The sequence below is a fragment of the Numenius arquata genome, chromosome 3 (genome assembly GCF_964106895.1).
Source record: "Numenius arquata chromosome 3, bNumArq3.hap1.1, whole genome shotgun sequence".
NCBI classification, from domain to species: Eukaryota; Metazoa; Chordata; class Aves; order Charadriiformes; family Scolopacidae; genus Numenius; species Numenius arquata.
Window position 1 is genome coordinate 65,655,797 of NC_133578.1, and position 13,588 is coordinate 65,669,384.

The following is a 13,588-nucleotide window of genomic DNA, read 5'->3' on the forward strand; positions in this document are numbered from 1 at the left end:
AAAAAGAATTAAGTAACCACTGTGGCATGAAAGCAAGCAACCTTTTTACAGAATTTCTCCCAATACTACTCTTTAAAGCATAACACACTTTAAAACTCTGCAAGATATGAAGGCACCAGGGGAATACATCTCTTACAACGCCAAAAAAATTCTTTAAAGCAATGTTTTAAAACTCTTGATGGCAAAATGTATTTCCGAATAGGGTATTTATTCACAGGAAGCTGTTCTGACTTTGAATTTTCAAGGCTCAGCAAAAGACCAGTATAAAAAAAAAAATCTTCAGAGACCACAGCAAAGGAAACATGCCCTTCCCTTGTTTTACTGAAGGAAAAATCAAAATTCAAATTACAGAACTCCCTTTCAAGAACTAAATTCAGCCAGAATCCAACAGTTCAGGGTTTAAATGTCTGGAGAAAAAACCTGAAGTACTGCAGTATCGCATTTCATGACAACCATTCACCAGCTCATCCTGTGCCATAGTGCTGAATAAGCCACTAGAATTCATCTAATCATGGAAGGAATAAAATGAAATAGCAGAGTAAGGAATACTGCTTATATATTATAAAGTTATAAACCAAGGTTCAAGTGCAATATAGGTCACGAGCCCTGAACTAGCAAAGGGCTGGGGAGTAGAAAAAAAATAAAATTAAACTGCTTCTTAAATCTGTTCTTGATCTTTTTTGAATTTACAGTATCACTTTTTGCTAACTAAATGTTTACTTCTTTAATAGATAGAGCCCAAAATATATACAAAACTGTCAACATAAATGTTACCGTTATCCACAAGTTGGCCCAAATCCAGCAAGATAAATTAACTCTGTCAATTGTAGGCAATTTAAACCAAGACACTACTTTCAATTTAGTTTCAATGTAATTATTCTTAGCTGACAAAAAAAAACCAACTGACTAACAGGTAATGGGGGTGCACTTATTCAGACTGTTAAAAAAAAAACCAAACCAACAAAAAACCCAACCAAAAATCAGAAAGTTGTCCTCACTGGTTTCTGAATTATCAATTTATTATTTTTTTTTTTAAGAGCTGGCACACAAGGGAACTTGCCTAAAGGCATGTATGATTGTGTTTTATTCAAATTGTAGTGAACACTACCATAAAATTTTATAGCTAAATCTGTTACTGTCACCCAGGGGCAGAAAACATATAAAAGTGATAACAGGTCCATGGCCAAGGGCTACCCTGGGAAGGTACGTGCTACAGCTGAGTATTGTTAGATCTAAGACAAGAATATGAGCAGTGTTTTATAGATTTTTAAATAGTGACCAAATCATTAAGATTAATGATTTAACAATAACATCAAGACGGTAAGGAGGAGGAATATGAAAAATGTTAATGATCTAGATCCATTATAACCTCACTGTAGGCTCTGAAGGTTAGTGTTAGGGAGGGTTTTGTCTCAAATCTGTCATTCTGTTTCCTCCAAAGAGCCCGTCCAGGTCACTTCAGCAAATCATTCAGATACACATCATGGAGATAGCAAGGGCTTCACTTGCACGGCAGAAGAAATCAAACCAATGGTTGTCTCTATCAAAAACAGGTACTCCTTTTACACGCGAGTTCGTAAGAGGATCTTTATCCCCAAAATTCGGGATTGAAGCCTAGAAATGAGATGTGCATTATTGCTTTGTTCAGTATCTAGAGATGGAACCTTAAGAGTAAGTTCTATGGTGTATGAGTTCATTTATGGATGTAAGGCACAATCCTATCCCCCTTTGATCCTCTTCTGTTTACCTCGACATTTTAACAGAAACTGTAAAAACCTCAGTACATAGAGCAAAAACACAAAGTTGAAAAACCTGGTCCATTGATCTTCAATTTGTTTCCCTTAGTATTCCCGATGGGAAAAAACAATCCACAAGTTGACAGCAAAGAAAAAAATTCTGCATCATTTGTTATAAGTCACAAATGGTTTCACTGTTACTACAGCAATTAAGGCATGAAAGGATGCTGACTCGTGCAGTGCTAAATATAATCTTGGCTGTGAGCCCCTTCAGTCACATGCACACAAGAAGAGAAAGCTGAGCAAAGCACTAGTAGGAGATGAATAGACAGAGGACGATAGAAGAATTTTTCTACTACCCCTGAAAAGATAAGTATGTCCAAACAAATATTCAGCATAAGTACAAATAGCATTATATGAGCGCTGAAGATTTTTTTTTATACTCTCTGTAACACTGTAGAAAATTTCACAGTGATCATGTTCTGTCTCCCTCCCTGAAAAACTTTGAAGTCCCAGAAGAGATGATAGTCTTTATTTAAAACTATTATTATATCTACTGGACCAAGTGTTGAACAAGCTTTGCAGGAATGCTGCTTGCTCCCTGGCATCAGCCAGCCAATTCCCTTCAGAACAAAATCCAGGAGTGATTTCAGGGATAGTTCACTCCTGGGATCCCATCCTGTCAGGTGGGGAGCCTGGACATATGGGCCCCAGTACAAATCCAGGGCTGAGTGCCACATACAATGGATGCAGCCAGCCTGCTCCAAAGGGAAAAAAAGAAAAACAAACCCTATGATTGGGAATAGAACTGCTCTGCGCCACCTCACCTAGAGGTCAGTTGTTACTCCCTAGAACAGACACATCTAGCAACAGAAAAGTACATTATTTCTCACCAGATGCAGGATAGTCTAGGTTTAAATAGAGAACTTAATTTCAACTTTATCTGCAGTGCTTACTGGACAATCATCATGAAATATTGTGAGTTCACAATATATTTACCCTATTATCCCTTCCAAAAACGTGCTTCACATCCTTTTAAAGATGTGTAACAAAAACCAGGGACCTAAGGTGGAGAACCTGACCAGAAATCTAGGAGAAAGCATAAAATGCAAACAGGTACCCAGAGACTTAAAGCGCTGTCTTCATCACTAAGAAGCTGGGTTTTTTTCCTGATCTAATAAAATTCTCTGTCAGCACCTTATAAACTTAAAGGTCAGCAGTGGGATTTGCAGTGGTTTCCTTAACAATATCTCAAACCGCAGCTGAAAAAAATTAGAAATAAAATGCTTGCCTCAAGATTCAAAGGGGTTAATCAGCTAAAGCAATACATATTGACAATATGACAATACAGAAAGGACTTGCAGTTTGGAACAGAGATGCAGGGTAAGCATAGAAATAGTTCAAACTCCATATCTCCTTAAGAGAGAAATGGAAAAGTGTCAGAAAAACAGCTGAAATGTTTCTATAAAAATGCCAGAAACGTGGTAACATTGATAAGAGAGTGAACAGAAACAATAAGGTGGTATTCTGATCTGTGCATTCCCGAAGTAAGTATTTATATATTATTTAACAAAAAAAATAAAGAAAAAAAAAAAAGGTACTTGAGCGCTGCCAAGAAATAAACTCTGTGGCAATTCGCTGACCAGAGCGAGCCATCAAAGTCAAAATTCTCTGCCTCAAAAAACCAAAGTAGTACCCATCATCCCAAAAAGAGGTTGGCTCTTTTTTTTCCTCCTCACCCTCTGCGCTTCAACGCTTGGGGACTGCAATGAGTTCCTGGGAGACAGAGGAAGGACACCTCCCAAAGGCAGACAAAACTTTTCTGGTGCAAGGAGTTAAATCCAGTTGGTGGCCGGTCACAAGTGGTGTTCCCAAGGGCTCAGTACTGGGGCCAGTTCTGTTTAATATCTTCATCAATGATCTGGAGAAGGGGATCGAGTGCACCCTCAGTAAGTTTGCAGATGACACCAAGTTGGGCAGAAGTGTTGATCTTGAGAGTAGGAAGGCTCTACAGAGGGATCTGGGCAGGCTGGATGGATGGGCCAAGGCCAATGGGATGAGGTTCAACAAGGTCAAGTACCAGGTCCTGCACTTGGGTCATCAACAGCCCCACGAAGCATTACAAGCTTGAAGAAGAATGGCTGGAAAGCTGCCCAGCAGAAAAGGACCTGGGGGTGTTGGCCAACAGCCAGCTGAATATGAGCCAGCAGTGTGCCCAGGTAGCCAAGAAGGCCAACAGCATCATGGCTTGTATCAGAACTAGTGTGGCCAGCGGGACTGGGAAGTGAACTTCCCCCTGTACTCGGCACTGGTGAGGCCACACCTCAAGTACCACGTTCAGTTTTGGACCCCTCACTACAAAAAAAAGACATCGAGGTGCTGGAGCAGGTCCAGAGAAGGGAAACAAAGCTGGTGAGGGGTCTGGAGAACAAGTCCTATGAGGAGCAGCTGAGGGAACTGGGGTTGTTTAGCCTGGAGAAAAGGAGGCTGAGGGAAGACCTTATCGATCTCTACCTGAAAGGAGGTTGTAGCCAGATGGGGGTCTCTTCTCCCAAGTAAGAAGCGATAGGACAAGAGGAAACAGCCTCAGGTTGCAAAAGGGAAGGTTTAGATTAGATTTTATGAAAAATTTCTTTACTGGAAGTGTTGTCAAGCTTTGGAACAGGCTGCCCAGGGAAGTGGTGGAGTCACCATCCCTGGAGGTATTTAAAAGACATGTAGATGTGCTTAGGAACGTTGTTTAGCAGTGGACTTGATGATCTTAAAAGCTCTTTTCCAATCTAAATCATTCTATCACTTTCAGATCAATGAGTCTTCCCCTGGGATTATTATCACCCTCTGCACTAGCTATGGAAAAACACCAGATAAGTACTTTTGAGATTAATTCCATTCTAATGTTAATCTCAACCAAATATACTCATCTAACTGTTTCAGTAAGATGAGGTGTTGGCACTTCTCTGTCAACACTAATACTTCTCAGGCCTCTCTGGTTTGAGGTAAGTATCCATCAATGCTTTCACCGGTTTGCAGCTGAGCAGAGCAGCAGCTCAGGAACAGTGCTGCACTGGAAACAAGTAAGACCACAGTATTTATGCATAATCAGGCTGCGAGATGAGGTTTTCGGCTGTCCTCTGTAGCTGGTTCGCGTAAAAGGATAAGCAAAGCAATTCTGTGGGACACCACAAAAGATTTGTTAACATGAATTGCCAGAGCTCTGCACACAACCAGAGATCTGATCTAGGAGAGAGCTTTCATCACCTTTAAATAGAGCAGTGTTAGGCATCGCTGCTGCCTAGCTATCAGTGCTCATGAAATGTCTAGGGAGTTATATACACAATTATAATATCCTTTATTTAATGATGTTCCCCCCCACCAGGCTCCGTTCTTAAAAAGAAACCCAAGAAGGTGGCGAGAGATGAGTTTATTTATTCCCTTATGCCCTTTCCTCACCTGCCCAAAACCACACTTGTTTCCCCAGGAAAGAACGGAGGGGGGAAAAAAGGTAATTTATGAAGAACAGGCAGCAGTGCTGGCTTTCAAGCCCAGGCACACAATCCCATGCTCATGGCCAGGCAGTGCATCCCCTTGGAGGTTGAAGCTAACTGATGACAGCCTGTGCAGCATTGTGGGGAATGGGGACGCTCTCTCCTCCACTGCCCTAGCATAAAACAGAGTGTTTTGATAACACAAGGGGGCTTATGCCTTGTAGAAGATGTAGTAGACCAAGTCCACGCTACACTCACTGGCTTTTCTCAGCACACTTGCTGTTTATACTGTCATTCCCAGGTACAGAATGCAAGATTTTGCCTTTTGCAGTACCTAAGAGTCTTGAAGTGAGAAAAAGTGATTTGGTTAACATGAAGAGAGATGCTTAATGTAAGAGCAAATTCAAGGCTGGCAACACCAGTGCTTCCCACAGTCCCCTGTACCAGCAGCACCAGCACCTGTACTCAGACAGAACATCCCTGCCAACACCACATACAGGCAGTTACAGCAGTGCTGTAACACCAGGAGGACAACTGGTAAATTTGATGGGTTTGGTGGGATTCTTCCCCCCCACCCCCACCTCCCCTTAAGAGAAGTCTACTATGATCTTTACAGAGAGCTGAAGACAAACTGCTACTGAATCACATACCACTAAGCATCAGCCTTTTCTCAAGCAGAAAGTTTCATTCCCTGCCTGAGGATGACCTTGGAAGCAAGTAAGGCTGCAGAAATAAGCTCCTCTGAAATAATTTTAGATGCAAATAGAGTTTATGGCTTTTCATCTGTCTCAGAATTAAGACAGCTACCCAGAATGAGAGACAGAGCAGACAGATAAACTGAATGATGTTCAAAGATTTCATTACAGACTCACATTAACTGCAATTACACTCCTCCTTATTTTTCACTGCACTGGGGCAATAAAGACAAAAGTATGAGCTCCCCTGAAGTCCTTAAGAAACTATTCATATCTGTCAGCAAAAAAGAACACCATAAGAAACCACTGAGAATTTAAGTTCCAGCCATAAATTACACTCAGGATAATTTGTACCACTCTCTATAAAAGCCTAATGAATACAGAACGCAGGAGCGATGAAGCTATTCTTAACTCTTAACCTACTGCTGGAGGCATGCAGTAGATTCGTCAATTGGGTACCTTTCTTCTTCCCTTCCCCACGTAACCGCAAAGCCCCTGGCTGCATTTGTGAAACTCATCTGACTTCAGCATCTGACTCTCTGCACAGTCAAAGCCAAGCTGCAACATCAGCTACCTTTGGCAAACGGCGAAGGAATAGATGTTATCTGATATAATGTAAAAATAGGTAAAATACACTTTACATGGTACTTGACCTCAAAATGTTTTCTTTTGGCTTTTACAAGAATATGGAATATCTGCTGGGTTGTTATGCAGCTGCATTGTTTAGTAACTTACTCTGCATGTGAATTTTAAGTTCTACTAAAAAACTCCACTCTGTTAATGAAAATGATCTGATATTACTAAGATTGTTGATTTTATAAAGAAAGTCATATAAATAAAGAGAAGCAGAGGGCAACAAAGACTGCTGGGCTCTACCATTCCTACAAATGAAGAGTTCTAAGTTCACTTTTAACTCTTTCAACCTTTATTCTTTCAAGCCTTTATTCTGCAAAGCAAAAAAAAAAGGAAAATTCTTCTCCCATCAGTGTTTCTGCAGCCTCTGGTGAGCACGAGCCCTCCCTCAAGAGGATTAACTCGCTCAGTTGCAAGTGCATCTCTGCAGCTTCCAACCGCAGAACTAACACACACTTGAGCCCACGTCACACCACTGCAATTCACAGCTGTGCAGACACTCCCTCTAAAGCTGCTTCGGGACCTCTGCTTTATGAAGTACTACACATCTGCTCCATTTACTTAATCCCAGTATTGCTTAATCTTCCTGGGAAACTACTCAATGACAGTTCATGAAAGACTGGGTTCTGCCACTTAACAGAGTCTCTGTTTTTCAACTTTGCACATTTTCCCTTTTCCACTGCTATTTTTTTTTAACCTGTTCCTTTATCACAATTTCAACTGTGAGTGCACAGCAGACTCCTGTGAGCGCTGAAATTACATGCTCCAACTCCAGGTGTGCTAATCACTTTAGGAATTATTAAATTACAAACACAAGCCCAGAGCTTAATCCAAGGTTTTCTGCACACGGAAGTCTGTTTTTTATCCTACAAGGGAGGAAATATGGAATCTAATCTATTTAACACTTTTCCTCTTGGCAGTGGAAAGTATGCCGTGGCACTAGCGTATTGCCTGCATCAGTGACATACCTGTAACGCCAGTATTTACTGGAGACCTTAATTAAATTTGCACTCCTACAGTTTTTTTCATGCTGTGCAATGGGGGCTGATCTCAGTGTGGCTCCAGGGTCCATCCCTCCCCCATTCTCATCTGCTTCTCCCAAGTCTGGGCAATGTTTACAGTCTCTTCTCCAGCAGTGAGGAAGGGGACGGATTCAGGCTGACGATGCCTTTTGCGGTGCTGAAGCAAAGTGCTGTGGGATACAGAGGGGCAGCCACTAATCCCAGGAGGAATAATCCTGGATAGAGCCAGAGGAAGGGAGAAGAGGGACGACTCCCTACCTAGTCACAGGAGACGAGGAATTTTGAGGTCAAAAATGCTCCCAAAGATAATTGCAAGTACTTGACAGTACTAAAAGTATAACCTGGGAGATCAAACCAGTATTGCCCATTAGTGCAAGTAGCCACACGCGCTGCTAGTGACACAGAGGGATCACAGAACAGATTCGTGCCTGAGGCACAAAAACCCTCATAGCACATTCCCTGAGAAAACAGGAAAGGCAGAACTTTAGGTCAAATACAAAACCATACCTTGAAGTGACCTAAAGTCACGTTGTTGCTGCAAGGGGTAATTCGATGCTTTTCCTCTCATTCCTAAATTCTCTCCTGCTCATGTATTTGGGACTTCTTCTTTATTCTAGCACTTGTGCTCAGCCAGGGGTACAGCCAGGCCCAGAGAAGAACAGCCGTGCTAGCATAGAAAGCAGGAATGGGACTGCACACCCAGAGGTGTTTGGGCAGGGGGACAGAACAGGACACTCCCTTTGTGGAAGACCTGGGTGAAGACAACGGGAAATCCACTCCTACACAGACAAGTCACATCTACTACACATCAGCTCGTCCACAGCTCATCTGTGCATGCTCTTATCCCACAGCGGGGAAGCCATCTGAATTTCCACTCCCCCAGCTGGTAAAGAATAATTAAAATGAGCTTTTCTTTTTTTAAACTGAGATTTTACACAAGGTCAAACACAATTCGCAGCAGAATTCATCCATATTAGTGTGCAATTGCAAAAACCGAAATAAGCAGCATTTGGAAACAAGGTTCCTAACATCCAACCCTGAGAAATAAACCAACAGCAAAAACATCACAAATCCAAAGACTTTTTTTTTTTTCTTCTTTCTGATAAACCAGATCCAGTAACTGGGTAAACAACAAGTCACACATATTTCCCACTAGAAGCAGCCATCTTTAACTTAGGCCATTTGTGCTGTATCAGAACCACAAACACACCTTTGTTACGCTCCTTCTGTTCAGGGACAGGGACACAGAATCGCAAGAAGTCTATCTGGCATTTTCAAGAGAAAAAGATCACCAGGCTGATTATTTATAACACCACTTCCACTTTTGCAGCTACCTACTTTACTTTGTTTATTTTACTCCATGAAATAACATAAAATAGGTAATAGGAAAATTAGGGGTGGGGGAAGGATTTCAAGCTGCTCTCCCATCTCTTCTCTCTGGCAAAAAAATCTTTATTTATTAGGAAAGATGGCTGTGGATCCAGCTGGCAATTCTTAAATCTCTTCATCTTGAAGAAAAGAGTTAATTCGACATTTGTAACACCAAATCTTTACTTGTGCTTTGTAAAAATCAGCCTGTTGCCAGGACTTAATGAAGCGAAGAAACAGCTGGATTGAAACGCTATTTGCAATCCAAAAATACAAGCTGATGGTATTTAAAAGAGCAACGGGCTAAAGAAATCAGTGTGTTCCATGCACATTTCTCTCCCGTCTTCCATGAAACCCAATAGAGCCAATAAACCACAATTTCTGCCCATTCAGATTGCCATGAGAGATGGGATAATATCCTAATGGAGGCTGATGATTCACATTCTTAGTGTAAGATAAGTTATAGCAAACTGGCCAGCAGTAAGGGATGGATCACTGCATAGCAGCAAAAGCTATCAAGAGCAAATAACCGAAAGCCATAAACAAAAGTTATTTTAACACTAAAATAACCAGAAACTGACGATGTCTCAAAGAAAAATGCAGCAGGTTAAAATTCAACAATTATCTGTTGGTTCACAACAAGCATTTGGACCTGAAGAAAATACCAGAGCTTTGTGGCAATACAACTTCACATACCGCAATGCGCCACGAAGCGGCCAGACCTCCAACCATTACAAGAATCACATACAGTGTCCTAAACCTGCCTGACAGCTTCCCAGAAATTTTAGAAAGAGCTGCTGGTCACCAGCTGACAGGTCCCCGAATACCTCCAAGAAGTGGGCTTTGAGAACCAAAGCCTGGGCCACCTCTGAGACCCATGTCTCTGGCTCCAATCAGTCCAAGTTGGCCTCACTGTAGAAGCCTTCTTCTCTCAAACTTTTCCATTCTTTTTGAAATGAAAAAGATTTTTCAAGGCTTCGTCCTTCCCCCAGGTCATGCAGGAGCCTTTCACCAGGATCACTGCCAAAGAGTAAGGCAAGTTGTAATTCTGGAAATGCCTGTGCTCCTATCTGACATTCTAAAACCTACAAATTATTTAGAAAGCATGTTGAGGAAAGGTTTTATCCCTGGGTACAAGCAGTAGGAGAGAATAAAACAAACCACCTGCTCCTTATGTCTGCTTCAAGGTGATAGGAGAGTTGATACAGAATATGCCCGATCTCCAAACACATAATATTGCAGTCTTCAAATATATTCCTATTTGCTCTTTTTATTATCTAGAGAGAAACGTGTAAGTTAAAATAAATGACCTGTTGGAATTCGCCAACAGCTGACGTGTGTCAGTTCATCAAAATTAAATTAAAAAAAACAACACAAAGAATACCCAAAAAGCAATGAATGTGATGAGCCCATCACATACAAATGGAAACTGGCAAATGATGCAGCAAAAAACTATAGCAAGTATCAGTATGTATTATGGCTGCTAGGATGGACATTTTATTAATAATTAACAGTCAAATATCTAAGAAACTGAAGAAAATGAACATTGGAAAAACCAGCTATGATTTCACATCCTGTAGTTTTGAATGAAATATACACTCTGCTGGGTTAAAAACAGTATTTTGTGGGCTTTACCTTAAAAAAGCTCCCTGTGCTTCAAAGGAAGCAAGGGATTCGTTTCAGGCATGGGTTAGTCACATCCCAAAAATTCCAAGGGGCAGGTACAATGTTAAAGGACATTCTCACACACAGCAACAAAATGGAAACAAGAACATGTGCTTTCAGGTCTTTGAAATAACACTGTGCTAATTTAAGGAGAAAGAAAGGGGAGGGGGCACAAGACAGCTCACATGCTTGAGTCCTGCTTTCTCCAATCTGAGACGCTTTACCAGCAAAAAAAACCCAACAAACCACCAAACAAAACCAGCACCGGAGAGATCCAAGACAGCTTCCTTAAGTACTCTGTTCACATGATATACTTATTTTTCCACTTACTTTTTGTTTTTAGAAAGATTTTTCTCCTGGAGATCCCAGCTGCCTCTGTAGTTCCATATCTGGATTTATTAAATAATAAATAAGGCTGACTAAAGCTTAGAGTTTTCAGTTGAATGAGTAAGCGTTAAATAATTTCTTTCTTAGAGAAACTGGTAGACTTCATTTTTTTTTGATTTCGATTACACACTGAAACAGTACCTCTGTGTTCACGGAACAAACACAATTCATTTCATTCACGCCTATTACATGGAGCTCTAAGTGCTTCTAATCTATCACTCTGAAAGGTTTAAATTGCATTATAAGTAAAAGTTGCATTTGGAGTGATTTTTCCTAAAAAGACCTAAATCAAAAGCACCCCTCATACCAGACAAGACAGCTAAAAGGAAAATCTGTCTCTTACAAACTGTATTATTTTTACATAAGATACACACAGTTAAAGAACAATGGGTTCAAGGTTTAGACTTTTTTTTAACTCATCATTTAAAAAACCTTTGTGCATGGCCACTATTTTGCACACATCACATGCTTAAACACATGCAAAAGACGAAAAATAAATCTGAATTGGAGCAATCTTCTATTTTATCTTTTCTAAAACATTACTTGTAGGGAAGGGCAAAGTTAGCCAACTAAATAATGATATTTTTAAACAGCAATATTATTTCTGTATTATGCTTGGACCATGTAATTTAATGCAAACCACTTTGCTAGGAAAAGGCATAAGGTAGATGACACTGAGCTTTTTCAAGTAAATGAAGCTGTTTCACAGTCTGAGATCGCTGGTCGAGAATTAGCTCAGAAAAGTTTCCACAAGACCAGGACTTGAAACACTTCTTCGGTCACATTAAGTCCACCAAGTACTACAGGGATCACTGAATTTCTTGAAACTGAAGGCTTTATATTAATAAACAAAAAAAACCCAACATACTTTTATTTTTTGTAGCAGTACATGCCAACTGCATCAAAACAAGCAAGCGGAAAGTCTGTCAAACCAGCAGCCTGCTGGCCTTATGCAATGCCATGTCTTAGCAAGCACACTTTTTTCTTTGTTTTGTTGTGTTTGGTATTTGTTTTTTTTACTGTACCAAAAGTACTGGTCGTCTCTGGTGATACTACCTCCTTCGCTGGCTGCTCAAGTGGTATCAGTGGTTTAGGATATCTGGATGCTACGAGTTTTCAAAAGCAAGACAGCAATAAGTCAGTATTTAGAATCTTCCAATCAACACTGGAGTATCCACCAGCAAGGAAAAAAAAACCTTTATAAACACTGAGATGACTGGATTTCTCTAGGTCTTGCACCAATTCTACTGGAGTGCCTGCAGGCTCTTCTCTGCAAAAACATATGGCAAAGTTTTTGCAGAGAAGTCAGACTAGAACCTGCTCTAAGTTATGAGAGCAAGTAAAATTCCAGAATATTTAAGAAAACCAAACCACAAGAGTAAAACCTTCTAATAATTAAGCACTATATGCATGACTCTGTCCGAAAGTACCATCTATATTAGCAAGAATAGAATAAGCCTCACAAATGGAGTTTAAAGCAGAAAAAGAGTATTACCAAATTTGTTCAAAGCTAAAATTTTATTTTTTCTATATAGTTAACATTTCCATAAGGCACTATGCATGTATTGAGATGACAACATGATGAAAAATTCAACTTCCCCAAACTACCTAGATTTGCGGTTTTATTGTGACTTAAAAAAGGAAGTCCAAATAAATCATACACATCCATTTGAAATAAAGCTTGAACAAGAAGGACCATTGCAATAAAGACATGCAATGTCTGATTGACTAATGCAACACTGTAAGTGCTAGAATGAACAATAGAAATGGAGATTTTCTACTGCCCAACAGTACATTTTGGAGGTGAGGTTTTGTTTGTGCATTTTTTGCTTTGGAGTTTTGGGATTTGGTTGGGTTTTTAACTATATTTTAATTTTTTGAAAGCTTTCTTGGGGAATGGGGCATACCTCTCAACAGGACTTCAGAAGTATTAAATCTCTTAACCAAGGCACCCCCATGCAGTGTCCAGACCTTCCCATGAACTTTGTCAGCAAAATGAGCATCCGTATTCTTGAGACAGGATGCAAGAAAAGAAAATCTTAAAAAAAAAAATTAACTAATTTTTTTGAGAAGCCAATCTAGGGATAAAAAGGGTGTGGAACTCCCACCTCTACCTGTTACTCAACAGAGTAGCTGCAGGGTTAACTCGATCAACCAGCCTTATCCCTGGTCACAACATCTACATAACCACTGGGAGCTGTCAGCAGAGCAAGAATCCAGCTTTCCCCAGCCAGGCTCCATCCCAGCTCCCCAAAGAGGACAGGAGGCAGAGCCCTGCTCCCGCTCTTCCACAGCAAGGCCTGGGAAAGCCACAGCGGGTTTATGCATCAAGTATTCCAGATATAAAAGCACATGACAGCTAAGGGACTGATTTCTCCCTCTCTTCACCAAGACTTAAGAAAAATAGTGTCAGAGCAACCAGAAAAAGATATAACTTATATTCCAGACTCCTTTTTATATTTTTTTTTCCTGACAAAATGGCATCAATTTCAAGTAAATTGCTAGGACTTAATATTAGTGTTAACGGATACTTAGGGTGAGAAGTCTTTTATAATAGCTTATTTTTATCACAGGTAATAAAATACTTTACATTACAC

The 13,588-nt window shown here is 40.4% G+C and overlaps 1 protein-coding gene across 4 annotated transcripts in view; it reads right to left on the reverse strand.

The window, feature by feature from the left end:
- The window catches only part of TMEM65 (transmembrane protein 65), a 44,016-nt gene that overhangs the window by 23,723 nt on the left and 6,705 nt on the right, over nucleotides 1-13,588 (reverse strand). For 2 of the 4 annotated variants that reach the window (XM_074145854.1, XM_074145853.1), the window contains exon 2: nucleotides 12,017-12,097. The exons of the other annotated variants lie outside the window; for them this stretch is intronic. In XM_074145854.1, coding sequence (XP_074001955.1) covers nucleotides 12,017-12,097 — 81 coding nt within the window. The remainder of the gene's footprint in view (nucleotides 1-12,016; nucleotides 12,098-13,588) is intronic. 4 annotated transcript variants of the gene reach the window in all.